The sequence below is a fragment of the Cucumis sativus genome, chromosome 4, assembly GCF_000004075.3.
Source record: "Cucumis sativus cultivar 9930 chromosome 4, Cucumber_9930_V3, whole genome shotgun sequence".
Lineage (NCBI taxonomy): Eukaryota > Viridiplantae > Streptophyta > Magnoliopsida > Cucurbitales > Cucurbitaceae > Cucumis > Cucumis sativus.
In genome coordinates this window covers 17,417,493-17,438,038 of record NC_026658.2, presented here as the reverse complement: position 1 = coordinate 17,438,038, position 20,546 = coordinate 17,417,493, and the positions used below count along the sequence as shown (strand labels likewise).

Here is a 20,546-nt window from a genome sequence, read left to right as displayed (position 1 = left end):
AAAGGTAGGAAAAGGACCAAAATTATGTAATATCCAATAATTGACCGATTAATTAAGGTGCTTTTCCTTGATGTATGTATGTATATTAAAACTTTAAAGGCATGATACTATGTAGCCTCTTCCTTAACCCAAAAACTATGCCTTCAAATAAGTGTGTAAGAGATAATTAATTAATTAATTATAATATCAAAAGCATATCCATGTGAGAGAGTCAAAGATAGGACCTTGAGGATAAAAAAAGTCAACAATATCAACGGTGGTAGTCCGCACAGATTTATGTTTGAGTAAGATTAATATCATACATATTAGCTTTATATGTTTGCAAAATGGACGCTACATAAAAATATTTTTGCAACCTGTGACAAAGATTTAGCCTTACATTTATCAATTTCTTCAACTGCATCCTTATGATAGAATATTTAGTTGGTTTTTTTCTTTTCATTTTAAGAAAGAAAAAAGGGATAAAAGGTTGGTTTGATATAAAGAAGAAATTAAACCACCTAGAGGATAAGGAAAATTTCGTTGAAGTTCAAAAGAATCAGAAGCTTTTGTGGGTTGTGTAATTCCTTTCCTTTACCAACTTAACTCTATGGTGTTTATTTGAAAAATTAAGCGTATAACCACTTTTTCTTACCATTAAATTTTTTTGCTTTGTTATTTATTTCAACAAGTAATTTAAAAAATCAAACCATTTATTTTTTCTCAGAAAAATTTAAAAAAAGAATTTAATCATTTTACCCAAGTAAAGTAAATGAAGGAAAAAATCAAATGATTACCAATCCAGCCTTTATAAGAATCTATCCCTCCCCACCAAAACAAAATATCTTAATAAGAATCAATCGGCCACTACACACAAACAAATTTTGGAAAGTACTTTTCTAGTCCATATGTATTGAGAATGATTTCTACTTGGGTTTCAGAATATTACATTTCCATACATGAGTTGAATTTAAGTTTACCCTTAAATTTTCACTCTATCTATTTCTTTTATTGTATTAATTAATTTAAAAGAACTAAATTAAGTTTCCTAACATTTTGGAAACTAAAGAAGCACAGATCAAAAGTAAGCCTGATTAGGATAAAAGTACACAACCTAGAACTTGGGACTGCATAAATTACTTAGTAATTATGAAAATGAAATATAGTCCCCCCGATGATTGATAGCCTGGAAGTTCAAGAGATTGAAGGCAAATAAAAAGGATCAGTCGGCAACGTTTAGTGAAAGAATAATTAATGAAAACAAAACCCAAATAATTAATTGATAAATGAAGTGTTTGTGGGACCCTACATGAAGTTGAGTGCTTCAGTAATGTGTTTGCAAACAAAAGGTTGGAATTTGAGAGAGATCATTGACTTTTTTGAATAATTATTTTACTAAAAAAAGTCACCGTCCCATTTCAAAGGAGGGGGGACTTGTTTTAAAAGAAAAGGGGATTTTAATTACTAAAGGGTTGACATCAAAGTTGGGAGGGAAAAGTGTTATAAATAGGGGGCACCCCTTTTCTTTCTAAACCCATCAACATAAACTACTACTCTCTCAATCAAATTTCATCCCTTCCAAAAGAAAAAAAAACCTGTGTTTTCAGCTTTCTAATGGCAATTCCAGTCATTGATTTCTCTAAGCTTAATGGGCAAGAAAGGGCCAAGACATTGGCTCAGATAGCCAATGGCTGCGAAGAATGGGGATTCTTTCAGGTACATTAACTATTAGTCTTTTGTCTGCAAGTTTCAGGTTGATGCGAAGGGCATGTTTCTTCACGTATTCAAAATCAATTCAAAACATATTTTTAATTATTCAAAGTTGATTTTTCAGGACATTTCAATTGTGCTTAAAAATATAAAATATAACTTTAAATTAATTTTTAACGGTTAATATGTTTCAAAGTGATTTTATCATGTTCAAAGTATGTCCCAACTATAGTACTTGTAGTGTAACGGCTGGTGTTCTAGTGTTTAAAGTGCCACTTGGTAGCTATATGGTTATTGGTTTTTGAAAATCGTGCCTCATTTCTCACTTCTTCTTACTTCTAGTTTTCATAGTTCACTTGAATTCTAAATCAATTTCTAAAAACAAAAATAAGTATATGAAGACTATTTTTTTTTTTTTTTGTTCTTTTTTCTTATTTTGAAACTTTAACTGACTTTAAAAACACTTTAAAAACACTTCTAACACATAGACAACAAAACAAAGAAATTAAAAGATGAAAGTGGTATTTTATAAGCTTAATTTTCAAATATTAAAAACCAACAGTTACCAAACGGGACATAAATATTTGGATTATGGTTTGATTAAAAGGAATATATGTTATTTGAATACGTCAGCTGGTGAACCATGGGATTCCTGAAGAGCTCCTAGAGAGGGTGAAGAAGGTTTCTTCAGAGTGCTACAAGGTGGAAAGAGAAGAAAGTTTCAAGAGTTCAAAACCTGTGAAGCTCCTGAATGATTTGCTTGAGAACAAGAGTGGTGAGAAGCTGGAAAATCTTGATTGGGAAGATGTCTTCCTTCTCCATGATGACAACGAATGGCCCTCCAACCTTCCTGGATTTAAGTAAGCATTCAACTTTCATGAAAATTCAGTGAAAATAGGGCATTGAAATCAGATTCTTCTTAAAAACAGGAAATAATATATGTATATGAATCCAATTATGGCAGGGAAACCATGAGAGAGTACAGATCGGAGCTGAGAAAACTAGCTGAAAAGGTGATGGCAGTAATGGATGAGAACTTAGGTTTACCTGAAGGATACATAAAGGCTGCCTTCAATGGTGGCGAAGGGCTGGAAAAGGCCTTCTTTGGAACCAAAATCAGCCATTACCCACCATGTCCACACCCAGAGCTAGTGAATGGCCTCCGTGCCCACACCGATGCCGGCGGTGTCATCTTGCTCTTCCAAGACGATCAGGTGGGAGGCCTTCAAATCTTGAAAGATGGGCAGTGGATTGATGTGCAGCCATTTCCCAACTCCATAGTCATCAACACAGGTGATCAGATTGAGGTCCTGAGCAATGGGAGATACAAGAGTGTTTGGCATCGGGTTTTAGCCTCACCGAATGGGAACAGGAGATCAATTGCTTCATTTTACAATCCATCAATGGAAGCCACCATAGCTCCTGCAGCACAGCTGGTGGATAAAGCAAACCAGGAAGTGGAAGAAGGATATCCCAAGTTTGTGTTTGGAGACTATATGTCAGTTTATGCTGAGCAGAAGTTCCTCCCAAAGGAACCTAGGTTTCAAGCTGTCAGGGCAATGTGAGGAGCATAAATCAAAAGGAGTTGGTGTTAAATTTCACTCTCCCGATGGCCTTTCATTCAAGGGTTTTCATATAGTAGTGACAAGATTTGAATAATGCTACTTCTTTCCCCTCCCCCCCACAAAAAGAAAGAACAAAAAAAGGAACCACTTTCCCTTCAGGGTTTGTGTGTGTTTGCTTTAGTGAATTTGATGTTGTTTCTCCATTAATTGTTGTATGTTATGGAATGTGTTCGTAAGACTAATAATATTCAGTATTGGGTATTGTTATTCAACATTGTATTTTGGACTTGCAAGATCAGAGTTTTTTATTCGTTCACTTTATTATTAATTTTTTAACATACAGAACATTGTTTATCATTAAATTAATTAAAATTATTGGCTTGACATTTAATTTTCTTCCATATCCAACATGCATATTTAAATCTTATAATTAGCTACCAAATAGATATTCACAATCTGTCATAAAAAACATGCAATCTAAATACCCATAGACATTTAATTGTCATTTTCACAAAGAAATTAAAAACTATCTACCAAATGTTATATTTAAGGAAATTTTGAACAAAGAAATGGGAAATCAAATCTAAGGGTGAAATTGCATGCCAACCATTGCCAAACTAAGCTCGCTTTGTCATTATCTTTAAAACTTTGAATAGCAAGTGTACATGCTATTAACCTTCTCATCAAGCTTATATTACAATTGATTACTTATATAGTCAACGGAGTATTTATCAATGTTAGTTCAATAGATACAATCATATGATTAAAAATAAATAAAATAAATAATATATCAGCATCAATTTCCTCATCTTTCACTTTTCCTATTTTACTTTTGAATTTATAGTGTAGGGCTTAAATACTTGAATTTGTAGTAAATAACAAAATAAAAAGTTTCCACGCTTATCGTAATTGGAAAATGGGAGATTCAAGAAAATTAGTAGGTATTACCTTTTTTTAGGGGGCAGTATAATATCCATCCATCAGCTAGTCAAAAATCTCCAAAAATCTTCTGTGTTACTTGCAAATCGAACTAATATTGGTTAATTTCCAGCTTACAAGTGCCAAGATGTCATTGAATCACAAGACAATAGATAAAATCCCCATGTAATCCCCATCTTCAATAACTTTTCTTTTAAATCATTTTGGTTGACTATACAATCAATCAAGGTTCAAACGTTTTCTACAACTTCTAAATGAAAATAGTGCTTGAATAACATTAAACTCTAAGGAAAATGAGTTCTAATCAAACCTTCACAATCCAGCACCAAGTCCTACCACTATCTTTAAGGCGTCGTATTTACAAGGGCAGGATGTAACTTCAAGTCATGCTACTCCGGGTTCGAACTTTGTCCAAGAGCATTTGCCTTCCTGACAAATCCTCCTCATAACCCACAACCTACAAATATTTAGTTGTTATCAAGCAAGAACTGACAACTAAGGCCATGTTCAGTAACCGTTTTATTTTTATTTTGAAAATTAGTTTTTCTCTGAATTTCCTAAGATAATTTGTGTCTTTCATAAGTATAAGAATTGAATTCTTAGCTAAATTTCAAAAAATAAAAAAAAAAATGTTTTTTTTTAGTTTTAAAAATTGTCCCAGTTTTAAAACATTAATAGAAATTAGAAAACAAATCAAGAAATGTAGAAGTAGGAGTATTTAAGTTTATCTTCTCTCAATTTCTTGTCATGGTTTTTTTATCTTTTCAAAAAGATTTGTTTTTTGTTTCTTTATATGTTTTTTTCATGAAAAAATAGAGTTTTGGGTTCGAAAAAGATGAAAGAAACTTCCTTGTGTTTGGAAAATGAACAAACTAAAATAAATAAATAAAATTATGAGGACCTAAAAGCAAATCGTTATACTTTCCTTTCATTTCTAGTGAGCATTCAGACAAGAAATGTTAATTTCAATCATTTAAAATCTTTTTGGCCTCAAATGCCAATAAGAATTTGAAATCGTTTCATTTTCTTAAAATCCTGAAATTTAATTAAAATAATTTCTATCCAAATCCATACACCAAACAAAGCATAAGTAAAAAGAGTTGAAAATGTCGGTAAAAAGTAAATAACAAAGCAAAATAAGTTGATTATTATAGTTAGTGTTTATTATAATCGATGAGTTATAATAATGTTTGGGATGCAAACTATTTTAGTTTAGGTTAAAATAATTTGTGTTTCGGGTGCTAATTATTTTTCTTTGGATGAGGAATAGTAAATACTCTAGCAAAGAGCAAAAAAGAATGAGTGAAAATAGTAAATATTGTAGCTAAGAGGATTTTGGAATAGTGTTTACTACTTCATTGTTGGTTATAAATAGTTGCACACTCCATTATTATATTTGGTGGCCAAAAAAGGGGTGAGCTATAATAACTCACCACCCCAACTTATAGTTGGTGCCCCAATTGGCCCCTTAGAGGTTGAAAGGTGCTTGGCTTTAAATTTCAAAAACGAAAAAACAAAAAGCAAAATAGTTACCAAATAGTGTCTCAATAATTAATTTGTTAATTTGTTCTTAGTATCAATTTCAACCTTATTGATGATTCTAAAATTGATGAAAATTTTATTAATGTTTAAAAATTGTAAATACAAGAAAACAAATACTCTATTTATAATTGAAAATCAAACTAATCCTAATCCTAATTAATAAAAGAAACTAATCCTAATCCGAATAAGAAACTAATCTTAAGCCTAATTAATAAAAGAAATTAATCCTAATCCTAATAGAGTAAGGATTTGACCATAATACCCAAATTCTTACTACATCATTTTATCCCTCTAAAAAACTCATCATCGAGTTTTAAAATGAAAATGAAGGTAAAAATAAAAAGATAAACCACTTGAACGAAAACAACTCTGAAAAACTAATATCAACAACAATCAAATTTCACAAGTCGAGTCAAGATTTGCCTTTTGAAATGGAATGAATCTTTTAGCAAAATCACCATGAATTAATCCAGGAATTATGTTGTTTAAACAATCCTTTGTTGTTAAAATATATGCAGACTACTCAAGGAAGGGAGGAAAATGATTTTGATATAACCTTGATCTTTGGTTGTACTTGAACGATTGTTGGTAAATCTTGCACATTTTTTTCATACCAATTACCATAGGTGGGAGGAAAATGATTTTGATATAACCTTGATCTTTGGTTGTACTTGAACGATTGTTGGTAAATCTTGCACATTTTTTTCATACCAATTACAATAGGTGTTGATTCTCTTGTTGTCTATTTTGGTAATTGTGGTCAAGGTTAATTTCTGCTCTATTCTCTTCTTCAACCGCGTGATCTTCCTTTTACATCCGGTGCTTATTTCCTATCACCTCTGCTTTGTCAACAATTTCGCCTAAGTACCCAAATGTAAGTTTGTAGGGGTTTCTTGATTTTTCTTCCAAATTAGACTGTGCCCTTCCCATTTTGAAAATAGCTTTATATTCTTTTTCTTTAATTTTTTTTCTTTCTTCCAAAATTGGCTCTTCCTCGCACATTTTACCTTCTTTACTCCGCTCATCTTATTCACTTTTTGTCCCCGATGTGCTGTCAATTTGAGATTGTTTTCTAGCCTACGTATTTTTTTGTGGATAGTCGTTGAAGGTTTTTCCCATGTGGTTTCCCTCAGTTTTGCAGACATTTTTCTATTCTCTCAGTAAAGTTAGCCATTGTCCGATTCTTTTGCATATTTTTCTGATTTTGTTGATAAAGAATCTGTTCATAATGATAAGAATCTAATTTTACTTATTCTCCCTCGTACCTATTGTATCATTTATCATAAAATAATAAGAAGAAAAATATCGTGATTTTTCTTCCGATACTTGGGTTTTCACGTAAAGTTGTGTGTTTGTTTGTCTCCCTTTCAATATGGTATCAAAGCGGGACATTGAACAAACCCTAAACAACACAACCATTGATGGAAATCACATAGAGATTTAGTCAGTGTGATTTAGTGGGACATTTAGTCTAATTAGTATTGATGGTAAGAATCCTCAGATCCTAGACTCTGGTGTCACAGAACATTTAACCGATTCCTCTAAACACTTTGTGTCCTACATTTCGTGTGCTGGGAATGAGAAAATAAGAATATATGATGGCTCCTTGGCTTCCATTGCCAGAAAAGGGCAAATTTCTCTTTTTGACGGGTTCTCATTACACAATGGTTGCATGTGTCGTGAATTTCATATAATCTTCTGTCGATTAGCAAGATTACTCATGAACTAAACTGTAAAACAACATTCTTACCTGATTCTATTTCTTTTCAGGACTTGAGCTCGAGGAGTATGATTGGCACTGCCTGACACAATAGAGATCTTTACTTGTTTGATGATGATGTCCCTCTAGTGGTCGTGAGTTTCAAAACCACTCTCTTAACGAGTTCTTATCCTCTAAAGAAACTGTTCACCAAAATTCTTGTGTTTACACCCTCAACAAAATGGGGTTGTCGAATGAAAATATCGTCACCTTTTGGAAGTTGCTCGTTTCCTTATGTTGCCCACTTCTCTTCCTTCCTATCTTTGGGGTGATACCATTCTCATTGCCGCTCATCTCATCAACCGCATGCCTTCCCATGTCCTTCACTTCTAGACACCGTTAGATTGCCTCAAAGAATCCTATCCCTCCACTCTTCTCATCCCTGATGTTCCCCTTCGAGTGTTCGGCTGCACTACCTATGTCCGTAGCCATGGTCCTAACCAAACTAAATTTACCCCTAGGGCTCAGGCTTGCTGTTTGTTGGATATCCTCTACACCAACGAGGCTATAAATGCTTCCATCCATCTTCACATAAGTACTTTGTTACCATGGATGCCACCTTTATTGAAGATCGTCATTTTTTTCCCGTTAGCCTACTTCAGGGGGAGAATGTGATTGAAGTCTAACTATATGCTTCCCTTAGAGTCTTCTTATCCTACTGTGGTTACCTTACCTGACCCTATCTCTCACAGTACAGTCCTACCAACAAATCAAGTTCCTTGGAAAACCTACTATAGAATGAATCTCATAAAGGAAGTTGAGTTTCCTGTTGTTCAGATGGTTTCAATCCAGGATTTTGAACCAATAAGAGATTATGACTGATTCAATTAACTCACATAGTAATAATAGAATGAGTAGGAATGATAGGTACGAGACAAGTATTATGAAAGATATAAGTGAGTAGCGCGGTATTGATGAGGCCATTGTAGACAGAGAGGATAGGATTATTGAGAACGAGGTTGTTGTTGAACATACTGAAAAAAAAACTAAGTCAAACCATTATGGAAATAGTAGCAGGTATGATCCATTTCTTGATCTTCCTATTGCACCGAGGAAAGGTACAAGGTTCTGCACAAAGCACTCCATATGTAATTATGTGTCATACAAGAATCTCTCACCACAGTTCAGAGCTTTCACTCCTTTAGAGTGTCCTGAATACAAGAATGTTGTCATGGAAGAAATGAAAGCTCTTGAAAAGAATAACATTTGGGAGATTTGTGCTCTACCTAATGGACACAAGCTTGTAGAATGCAAATGGGTGTTCACTCTCAAATACAAAGCAGATGGAACATTTGACAGACATAAGACAACGTTAGTTGCAAAAGGGTTTCCTCAAGCCTATGATGTTGATTATTCAAAAACTTTTTCTCCTATTGCTAAGTTAAATACTGTCAGAGTCCTATCCGTTGCTGTAAACAAAGATTGGCCTCTATATCAGCTAAATGAAGAATGCTTTCCTGAACGGAGACCTAGTAGAGGAGGTCTAAATGAGCCCCCCGCCTGGCTTTGAAGCACAGTTTGGTTAGTAGGTTTGTAAACTCCAGAAATCCTTATATGGTCTAAAACAGTCACCCAGAGCATGGTTTGACAGATTCATTACATTTGTCAAGTCCCAAGGATACAATCAGGATCACTCCGATCATACTTTATTTACAAAGGTTTCCAAGACAAGGAAGATTGCAATCTTAATAGTTTATGTGGATGATATTGTTTTGTCTGGAGATAATCAGGCTGAAATTAGTCAACTTAAGTAGAGAATGGGTAATTAATTTGAAATCAAGGATTTGGAAAATCTAAATATTTCTTTGGAATGGAGGTGGCCAGATCTAAAGCAGGGATCTCCGTGTCCCAGAGAAAATGCACCATTGATTTGCTAACCAAGACAAGTATGTTGGGATGTTGTCCTGCTGACGCTCCTATTGAATTTAACTATAAACTAGGAAACTCTCCTATTGAATTTAACTATAAACTAGGAAACTCTGATGATCAAGTTCCAGTTGATAAAGAACAATACCAACACCTCGTGGGTAAATTGATTTACTTATTCCATACTCGTCCTAATATTTCCTTTGTTGTGAGTGTTGTCTGCCAGTTTATGCACGCTCCTTATGAGAAACACATGGAAGCTGTCAACAAAATTCATACTTGAAAACAACACATGGTAAAAGATTGATGTTTAAAAAAATAGATAGAAAGACCATTGACGCATATACTGACTCGGATTAGGCAAGATCTGTTGTTGACAGAAAGTCTATCTCCAGTTATTGTACCTTCGTTTGGGGCAATCTTGTAACTTGAAGGAGTAAGAAGCAAAGTGTTGTGGTAAGGAGCAGCGCTGAGGCTGAATATAAAGTTGAATTTGGGAATATGTGAGGAAAAATGGCTCTAGAAAGTCCTGTCGAATCTTCATCACGAATGTGAGATACCATTGAAGTTTTGTTGTGATAATGAAGTCGTTATTAGTATTGCTAACAATCATATTCAACATGATAGAACTAAACATGTTGAGATTGATCGGGGATGACAGAGGGAGCATATGCACTCCATACATCCCTTCGAGTCAACAAGTTGCTGATGTTCTTACCAAGGGGCTTCTCAAACCAAACTTCGACTTTTGTGTTAGCAAGTTAGGTCTCATTGATATTTATATCCCAGCTTGAGGGGGAGTGTTAGAATCTTAAAATATTTATGAAAAGATTATGGGAATATTTTCCTTAATTCCTAAATTTTTTCCTTTTTTTATTCCTTGTATATTCTACTTATTCTCCTTATATCTATTGTATCATTTATCAAAAAATAATAAGAAAAATATCGTGGTTTTTCTCCCAGTAATCGAATTTCCACGTAAAGTTGTGTGTTTGTTTGTCTCCCTTTCAATCAAGAGAAGTTTTGAAGTATGAATTGCCAAGGAATGAAGGTATGTGGAATTTATCTTCTTGTCTTTCTTCTTGAACTTGGTCATAATTTTTCTGAAAATATTGCCTTCCTACTCGGGTTGGTCTATCGCCTTCCCTTTTGAATGGAAAATTTCCCGAGTCTTGAACTTCTTGGATGGATTCTTGGAATCTTGGAGTTCGAAAAACTATGTTGTGATCCGTCTTCTGTGAGTTCCAATTGCCTCTTGATTTTTTCTCTAAAACCTCTTCCTGCCACTATTTGGTAGGTCCGTTCATGTTCTCAGTTTTCCTCGTCTCATTAAGAAAGGTTCATCAAGACAAGTTCCATCTGTCTTGATATTTTTACCACCGTCCATCCTTGTTATTTTGTTCCAAACTGCATTAGAATCTTTGATGAAATCGCTAGAATCACTATAACCAAATTTCAAATGTGGATAATGATAGGTTCTTTGAGAAAATCAAGCACGAGCAAAATTATTGTGTTAGAATTCTTCTTTTGAATCACTTGAATCAGAATTCCAATTCTTCATTTGGGAGGAAATTTGACTTTCTTGCCTATACCAACTAGCCAACTAGTATATTTTTTCTTCACCTCTGTCTTCCTTGACGTGTACTAATGCATCCATGCAAAATTAGGATGAATTTCATTCTTCTTTTCTTTTTTAATTTTAAGGGTTCGCCCAGTTAGATGTGTGTTGTTTAGCAATGCGAACAACTCACAAGGCTCCCTCTTCTGATCAGCATCACGAAAAATTTTCCAATTTTCCACCGATGGCAATCAAAGTTGGTCCAAACGGTTGCTCTAATACCGATAACAATTTAGTGTAGACCAAATGAGAGAATTTTATTAATATTTAAATTTGTGAATACAAGAAGACAAGTACTCTATTCAAATCAAACTAATCCTAGTTCTAATTAATAAAAGAAACTAATCATAATCCTAATATATTAAGAATTTGACCATAATACCCTAATTCCTACTCCATAAAAAATCTTATGAGTTATAGTTCGTTCTTTAGTCCTCTTGTAATCAAGTTGACGAAAATGGTGGCAATTTAAAAAAAAATTTACTATAATTGATAGAGTTATAGTTGGCAAAAAGAAAAATGGCCACACACCTGAGACTCCGTTTGTGTTTCACTAAAGCCATCACATATGCCCACAGTCCCATCTTCAGTAGTAGAATTGCCGACATCTTCTTTTCTTTCAGCTCTGAGAAAATACAAGACACAAAGGTCTCAAAAACCGAGTTACAAAGGCAAAATTGAATTGCGTTCGAACATAATAGTCTTTCTGGAAAAAACACTAAAGCTTGCATTATGCTAAGATCCACTTAGAATACAGGGATATTTAATGGCTAGTTTATAAAGAAATAACCTACTGCATTTATTTCCAAACCTGGTTTTTCTAAAATGAAAAAGGAAAATTGTATTGGGAGGCAAATTAGTTTAGGGATTTTGCAAAAATGTCTTAAAGGTTTGTGATTTTGAAAATATAGCAAAAATAATCAAATCCAGGCTTTTATATGGGTGGGCTGAACTTTATTTGATCATTTTCACAAATAATAAAGTTATAACTTGTTTTACCATTTTTGCAAGTGTCCCATGAAAAAAGTTAATGCTCAAGGATAGCATTTATTTGTGAATACTGGTTTTCAAGCATTGCAAACGGTGTGATTTGAGTTTTATAATTAATACTATTACTCAAACGAACCTATTTTGAAAGAAATTATAAATTATATTGTTCTAGGAAGAAATTATAAATTATATTGTTCTAGGAAGCAATTCATCAGTAGAGACTAAAAGAATATAAAAAAATATTTCTCTTATAGTGAAAATAAACTGACTTTCATAATGACTTTGTTGAATGGTCTCACTATATTTCCAGTCAGCGACCGTTCTTGTTAAACACTTCAATTCAGCATGGTCTTTCCATAAGAAGATCAAGGAGACAACGGCAAAAATTACCTTTTTGACCACTGGTTAGATAAAGCACCAATTGGAGAAGTTTCTGAATGGTCTTGACCAACAAGCGAACAGTCTGGCGGGAAAATCTGGTACCATTAAGGATTAAACCAAATGCAAACGAAACCAAAAGTTTAAACATAAAAAACATCAATCCTAATAGAAGGATACACTTTTATCGCAGCCAGTCTTTCCAGGTGACTTCTGATCTTGAATCTTAAAAAGAAAGGAAAACAAAAGGATTTGAAGGAAAAAAATAAAATAAAAATGGAATGAAGTAAAAGGAATTGTAGCTCAAACCAGATTTTACCTTAGTTGTCTGCTCCAATAAGTCCTCAATTGCGGAAGCGACATCAGGAACGTGTGAAGTTACTACAGAAGATTTTGATGTAGTTTGTTTTGTGGAATTCAAATTGCAGTCAGATTGAGTGGAACTGTTTCCAACAAAAAGTGAACGCTTTTGTATGGCTTCGTCAAAGAACTTGCGCTTTTTTTTAGTAGAACTTATTCGTTCAGCTGCTCCTATAAAGCTACTGTTAGTTCCAGCTGATTGGTCTCTCGGAATGGTAGAATGGATAGGAAACTGGGATACGCTTTCATTGGCTATCATTGGGGCAGCTTGAGTAGGAAATTGGCTGACAGTGCATAAGCCTGCCGCTCTGTCTTGAGCTGTAACTTCTTTTGGGCGATACAAATCAAGAGAGACAATCTTTCTCTGAAAGTTTTGTATTCAAACAAAATCATTCCATATCTAAGAGAAGAAATATAAACACAATGGGTCTAGAATTCTATCAGGATATGCATGTACGTGAACATATATAATTGAAAAGCAACAAAATCGCAAAGGTACCTGTCTGACACACTCATATATCCATTCAGCTGTAATGCATTGTTTCCCCCATTTACAAGCAGCCTCATACTTTGTCCCATCGGTGAACTTGCATATTAGATGGGTTACCTTCTTTGTCAGCTTCTCCACAAACTTGGCCCCAAGTACAAAACACAGATTTCTTAACAATACTCTGTCTTTATCATCATATTGTGAAACACAAAACCGTATGTTTTCAAATCCAGGCAAAGGGACACAGCAAGGAAGAGGAGAATAGAGAATGTGCCCATTGGTATCCCACAAACATCCATCCTTCATAACGAATTTATTTGAAATAGTCAGTAAACAAATAAAAACAAGATAAATATTCAATTCTCATTTCAAATATCAGTTTAAGATATTGAACATAATTAGGTTACGAAATTAATAATAATATAAAATTAAAATTAAAAAACATCAGTAGTATCAAATTTCATCAATAATGGCAGTTTCTACGCCAGCTATCCATTCAAAATTGGCTTCAAAGCCGTAATTTAACGCATTTAACAGAAGTGTGCATCAATACTTTCTCAATTACACCAGAAAAATATATAAGAAGCATCTATTTGTTTGGCACAGGGATGGAGTGCAAACCTTTGGAGTTCAAGGGACAGTCATAGAAAGACTTCTTCAAATGTTGAACTCCAATTAATTTTGTCAATAAAGAAACCTCTCACACAATGATAGCACTCATATTTCCAAAATGTAGACAGAGTGAAGAAAAAAAGAGAACAACCAAATATGTTTTCCAAGATAGACCACCCTTTTCTTTTCAGACCAACCTTAATGGATAGTCTGAGAAGGTAAATTTATGTTACCACCTTCCCCTAAACATCAAAAGGTCAAAATGATAGAACTGATTGAATCTCCATTTTCCAATTTAATAGTATCCACCATTTATGCCAATTGTTCTATACAGATGCAGAGTTAGAGAAACAAGTAGCAGAGCAAATTTCGCTCTCATTTGGTTTATTATATTTAACAGCAATATCAGTAACGTTTTCACACACGCTCATATTTGCATCAGTTTGAGACATCTAAGCATTTCTTTACGGTTTTCTGACCAAACGCCTCCCAATACCATCGGTTCGAGAGTCATTTCAAATCAATTTAGTATTTTACATTTTTTACACACTTTTTCATATTATTAAAAACAATTTGAACTAGAACAGTTCCTATTGTCAGGTTGAAACATATTTTCTACATGGACCAGCCGCATCTGGTGGCCCGAAGGGAAAAAATAAGGATGTGACCATTTGATTGTGTGATGCCAGTTGAGGACAAGATCACGGCGATCACCTCATCAGACCAACAAAGCTGGGGTGGCAGAGACACTTGATAACTCAGACACTATCACTCAGGACAAGAACAAGATCAACATCAACTCCAATAGCTACTTCTCCAAGAGGAATCTTAAATACTTGGCTAAGAAGAATTTCAAGAAACACAACATTAGAGATTGGCTTTGAGTTATTGCTTCAAACAAGGAGATGAATGTGTACGAATTGAGATACTTTAACATTGCCAAGAACAACGGGCGAGGGAGAAGACTGAGGTTCAAGTCCTATATTTTGGTACCGCCATTTGAGGTAGGATCAGTTGTAGCAGCCCTTTTCATCTAAAGGCTGTTTTAATTTATATTCCCATACCTTGTCTGCTTTTCCTATACATCAGCAAGAGTTCTCGAGTCCAACTCTAATTTACTTTTGATGATTTATTAACTATAAATCTTGCTCACATATTCCCCTTCTTTTGGTTGGTTTGAGGATACCTTTTTTTACACTGGGAGGACAGTTGTTGTAATCTTAGAAAACTGATGTGCGTTTGGTTTTGGAAAAAACAGTATCCATCCTTCATATTATAAGAGCGTGGCTCAACACAAAACTAAAGTCCCTCAAAATTCAAAGCTCCAACCCAAACACAATCCAAACTTGCAGTGGCTAAATGAAACAAAATATGCTATTCAACCTTGTGTGGACTTTTATGTCCAAAAAGGGAAACACAAACAAAAAATAGTAGAGCTCTAAAACGGAAATCACAAATAAGACAATTAATTATCGCTTACCTCTAAACATGATCGAACCCGATGACTTGACACATAAGTACTATGAACGTCTGTACTCCTTGGTATCCCACCATGACATTCAACAGTGAAGTGCACTTTCTGCTTCATGTGATCTTCAACAACCTCGCCTCCCCCTTGATTTATCCATTCAACAATTTCAGCTCTCTAGTAGGAGAATTTCAAATATGATCTCAAAATATACATAAAAAATATTTGGGATTATGGAAGTCAAAAGTTGATGCATGTTTGTTAGTGTTCAAAAATAAAATGTAAAAAAAATTTGAAGGCATATTCCTCAAATGAAAAATGAAAATCGTAATTATTTCACATGCTAAATGACATTTGGCACTATCTTAAATTTTTTAGGAAAATTACTCCCCAAGTTTTGAAGAACACGTGTGTTTGGTTCTTGAGTTTTAAAAATGTACATTTTTAGTCTCCAGGTTTAGAAAAATAGACCCATTTGGTCATGCACCTTTTTAGTCTCTAAGTTTATAAAAATTGGTTTAGAAAGTCCCCAATATAACTTTATACATTTTTAAGGTAGAATAACTTCTTCTAAAAATTGGTTTTGAGAGTCTCCAGTATAACATTAAGCACTCAAGGATTAAAATAGTACATTTCGAAAACTCAAGGACCAAATAAACCTATTTCTATAAAATTGGGGACTAAAAAGGTCATTTTTCCATTTTTTTATATCATTCTCTTAACAGGATCGGAGTGTTAAAGAAACAGTAGATCTAGAATCCTATCTGCACCATTGACTTGCTTTTAAAATCATGGAGTTGGAGTAGTAATGAACTACTCTTTACTCAAGTCAACTGATATTGAATACAGGGCTTCTACTTTGTTATTTTTTAAAAAATGGATGCTATATTTACCACAATAATACATCTAAAACCTAAAGTGCATAGTGTACATTAATCATGCTGTTTGAAATAAGAGGAAAGAATCTTTACAACATACCCGATCTTCTGGAAAGGAACTAGAAAAAACAAAATATTTTCCCCTTAAATACACATGATGACTTCCCATTTGAAACCATGAAATCACGCCCCATCTTTTCTCAACTCTTGTTTGTACCATTTGCTACACATTGTTGGCTTTTCTGGGATAATTTCATTTTCCTGTCTCCATTCACTTTTGTTTCACTTTTTTCTTCAATTCTTTCCACTGCTATTGACGTCTTTCCAATGCTAACATGAATATTTCCTTCTGACACATTTGATGGCACGATTGGATGAACATTTGGAACTTTATTTTGATCCATAACAATGGTGCTCATTTTACTAGATGCTGCAAAGTAAACAGCCAGAAAATTTAGAACAAGACAAACAGGCTAGGGATCTCCAAACAAATATTAGTCATGCATCCAAATGAAATGTGCAGTTATTCTGCATGATGGTAGTTTAAGGTTGCTATTCAAAAGACAGATAGCTTAGAATACGAGTCCTGCATATCAAACCTTTAGGAATAAGTTCATCATATGCCATGTGTCTACCAAGAATAGGGATCTCCTTCTTCTGACGGTCACACTCTTCAAGCCAGTTGGATCTAACCACATGAACAACTCCTGAAGTAGCAATATCTCTAACCTCCTTTTTCTCCCTGCCATTTGAAATATGATAAAACTAATTTTCAATTGGGTGGATAGACCATTCAAATGAAATCAAAAAGCTCACAGCACAGGCGAGCTCACAAATTCAAGCAATAAAGTTCACAAAACCTATGTTGCGATTAAAGTAAAAGGATAATTACATTTCTGACGAATCTCCAACTATTATGTGTGTTAATTTGTCATTGAAAACCATGTATCGGGAGCCTCCACCTCTGAGAATCATATTTACAATCTTCCGCATCTCAGAAGCTTCAAACCCAACAACTTTTATTCTACATGCTGACAAATATAGGTCGTTTTCTTCAGACTGAAAGTCATTTGCAAGACAATTAACAGTGTTTTCTTCATTCCTTCCCATCGTGACTGGCACTTCAATATCAACCTCATTTATAAAATGAGAAGCATCTGAAAACATAGACGTACTCTGTGAAAGAGTAACTTCAACATCCATGTCTGAAAACCCAGGACCAGCAACTACTGTGAATTTTGAATCGGCGAGAAATGAGGATGGTACAGCTTCCAAGTTCCCATTAACCTTTTCTTGGCTATTGTGAGCAGTCAAGCAACCCCTTGTCAATTTATTTGAAGTTCCAGAAACGCTACCAACAGGGTACAACTCCTCATTAAGACATCCTATCAATTAAAAATAAGAATAAAAGAATTTGAAACAAGTTAGAAACTAATAAAATTATTTGACAAATAACTGCCTACAATTCAAATATCATATCGGTTTTCAAATATACAACCCGAACTACTACCTTTTCTGGCTATGGACTGATCAAACCATTTCCGAGTAACAATATTGATACGGCCCCACTTTCGTGCAACCTTGTACTTGTCACCTTCAGGAGCTTACTTAACCATTAAAGAAAACCTCTTATTCAAACAAGAATATTTAATACCAATAAGTAAACATTCTATGCAACTATTTAGAAATGGATTGTCTATGCAAGCAGCATGCTTGCAATGGCCATACAAATAAACGTTTGTGAGTGTGGTTAGTCATTCCCATCACTTAACCTCAACTAGAAACTAGAGAGATTGTCAAGGGAAAAAAAGTGATCAATTTTGTTCTTGGATGAGGCAGTACCTCATTCGTGTCAATCTCACATCCTTTTAGGATTGTTCGAAGAGATATGGAAAAGAAAATACAGCCATTAAAGATCATTAAAAGAATAGTTATCATCATAAGTGAATCGCCTGACACTGGGAAGGGTCATTACTACCGGAAGAGAAGGAATAATGAATGATTGAGTTAATAATCATATAATCAGTGCTGATCCAATTTCAAATAAATAAGATACAAGACTTTTCCTTGGTAAAATTTAAAGAGACTAATGCTCAAAATACAATGAAACAAACTAAAGCAGTTGCAACTATTACGGTCAAATACTGCCAATAATAGCACTTGAAAAGAAATAGAGGCCCTATGAAAGATCCCAAGACATATTGTTCAAAGTTAATATTTTTATTAGTATTTATTATCCATATCCATTTATTCTGTAACTTAAGCTGCAGTACGATGTTTTTCCAGCACATAAATTTGAGTGCTTCAAACAAGAAGTGAAAAGATCAAAAGTAATGTCAAGAAAAAAAATGCAAAAAGGATATATCACATATCAAATGTGTACACTTTCTTGTGAGATCGGCAGAATATCTTCCACCATTTTGCAAGATAAGCTTTTCCATCTCCTTGCGCTCACCTGAGACCCAGAAATGATGGAACTAACACAATTTTATCAGATGTCCCCAAAAGGACCATAAATGTTAAAAATTAATATATTTATATAAATAAGAAAAAAATACAAGAAAACAATTTTCTCTGAGAAGAAATAAAATATTATAAAACACAACCTGCAGGAATTCCAGATACCGAAATATTCAATCCAGAAAATGGAAGGACCCGATATCCTCCTGAGGCACAACACGATGTTCAATCCAGCATTGTTGTAACCAAGAAAATGACACGATTGGTTTCTTTGAAATGTTTAGTGCCCACTGAAAACAGAGAAAATAATATGCAAGTATCTGTCAAAACCTTTGCAATAAAATTTCAGGTAGAATAAAACTAAAAACCATTGTTAAGTCTATTACACATTTAACAATTATATTAAGGGAGAATATCAATTTATACCCCCAAACCTTAGAGATTGTATCAATTTAAACCCTGACTTTTGTTAGTGTATCAATTTATGCCCTCTATTACATTCTTTTATAAAAAAAAATTGTGTGAAACTTATAATTATATCAATTAGAGCAATTTGAAGGTAATCGTAATTAAAGGTCTAAATTGATTAAAAAATGAAATTCGTGAAGTTTAATTGACTCAAATCCTATGATTCACATGATATTCATGAAATAGTCTAAATACACATACATATCACGTCAAGAAAATCGAAAGTTCAAGCAACACAACCTTGTATTTCGCAGCCAAAGCATTCTTCGCAATAACAAAACTGACATCTAGTGATGCTTTCGTATGCAATACTCCCCCCATTGCACTAACTAACTTCCCTATCTCAACCTGCAATGCAACTCTGTGTCATTAGTTCTACAAAAATAAAATTACTAATTACTAATAAGAAAAAAGATGGGTGGACTAGGAACATTTGCAACGTACCTTTTCATCTTCCTGAAAACCCGATGCCAAGATTTTCACACCATCCATGGCAAGGCAGCAAGTATAACCCTGTTGAGGAAGGGGTCTGTGCTCTTTTGCACATGACATCACGCACTGAGGACCTTCCCAACAGAAATTCAAGTTGTCAGCGACGCACCAAGTCCCAGGCGTCGGACTGAAATGAGAATTTCAAACAACTAGGTTTGGCTATTCGAAAAGAGTGAGCAGTGAAGTATATATTACTTGGCTACTGGGTACATGCAGCATGCACTGACAAATATTAGCTGCAATGCGGTAACTATAAAATTTGACAAATTAATCGAGACATTCAATTTCCTGTTAATCTCATTCTCCAGTCGAAAATTTCTATCCAATTCTATTCCGCAAAAGAAAGAAAGAAAAGGCCGGAACCACAAATTAACTATACCTAACAAGTTGCATCCCTTGGCGCGAAGATCCTCGAACTTTGCCTGAAAGCAGGAATCAACAACCAATAAACACATCGCCAATCCGAAGTAGCGATAGAAATTGAACAAGAAATCGATGAGACGTTTCGTACGTGATCGGCGGAGGAGATAACATGATAATCGTTAGGGGCGTTTTGAGAGGGATCGCAACAGAGGAAAACCTCAGCCCCATTCTGCTTGAGAGCGTCGTGAAGAGCATCGAACATCTCCGGAGCGACAAGATTACGAGAGACGAACACATTAGCTCCGGCGAATGGCTTGGGCTTCAGCATTAGGGAAGTTGCTTCGATTACTTTCTGTGTCGATGGAAGTCCGGCGAGAGAGGATTTTGTGAGAAATTGGAGGGATGAAAGAGTGAGAGTGTGAATGGCGGGAAGGGTTTTGGGAAATTGCCAAAAATAGGCTAAAAATTCGATAGAAAATGAGTTTTAAGATTAATGTTAAAAAAAGTTGAGATTTTGTATAAATTTGGAATGAAATGACGAAAATACCCTTATTTAATTTTACTTAAAAAAAAAAATTCATTTGCAGTTCTTCTCCTCTCTCAAAAGTT

The 20,546-nt window shown here is 34.3% G+C and overlaps 2 protein-coding genes across 2 annotated transcripts; one reads left to right on the top strand and one right to left on the bottom strand.

The window, feature by feature from the left end:
* Positions 1-1,493: 1,493 nt before the first annotated feature.
* On the top strand, positions 1,494-3,562 carry LOC101221460 (1-aminocyclopropane-1-carboxylate oxidase 5). The gene is made up of 3 exons (XM_004142589.3): positions 1,494-1,695; positions 2,323-2,549; positions 2,654-3,562. The coding sequence occupies exons 1-3, from the start codon at positions 1,594-1,596 to the stop codon at positions 3,252-3,254; spliced, it is 930 nt and encodes a 309-aa protein (XP_004142637.1). The 5' UTR covers positions 1,494-1,593; the 3' UTR covers positions 3,255-3,562.
* Positions 2,195-20,376, bottom strand: LOC101212525 (DNA topoisomerase 2-binding protein 1). Its single transcript, XM_031884576.1, is given in 22 exon segments — positions 2,195-2,539; positions 2,737-3,237; positions 4,203-4,650; positions 11,510-11,615; positions 12,359-12,444; positions 12,527-12,571; positions 12,666-13,070; positions 13,206-13,496; positions 15,289-15,453; positions 16,255-16,281; positions 16,283-16,315; positions 16,358-16,584; positions 16,754-16,896; positions 17,047-17,539; positions 17,665-17,758; positions 18,518-18,609; positions 18,761-18,817; positions 18,820-18,904; positions 19,323-19,430; positions 19,527-19,648; positions 19,954-19,996; positions 20,086-20,376. Coding segments are annotated over 20 exon segments (2,880 nt in total). The 5' UTR covers positions 20,266-20,376; the 3' UTR covers positions 2,195-2,539; positions 2,737-3,237; positions 4,203-4,572.
* Between the last annotated feature and the right edge of the window lie 170 nt (positions 20,377-20,546).

Coding starts and splice junctions, on each gene's coding strand:
- LOC101221460 (XM_004142589.3), top strand. CDS start 1,594: ATGGCAATTCCAGTCATTGATTTCTCTAAGCTTAATGGGCAAGAAAGG. Junction 1,696..2,322: donor AAGAATGGGGATTCTTTCAG/GTACATTAACTA, acceptor TGAATACGTCAG/CTGGTGAACCATGGGATTCC. Junction 2,550..2,653: donor TCCAACCTTCCTGGATTTAA/GTAAGCATTCAA, acceptor CAATTATGGCAG/GGAAACCATGAGAGAGTACA.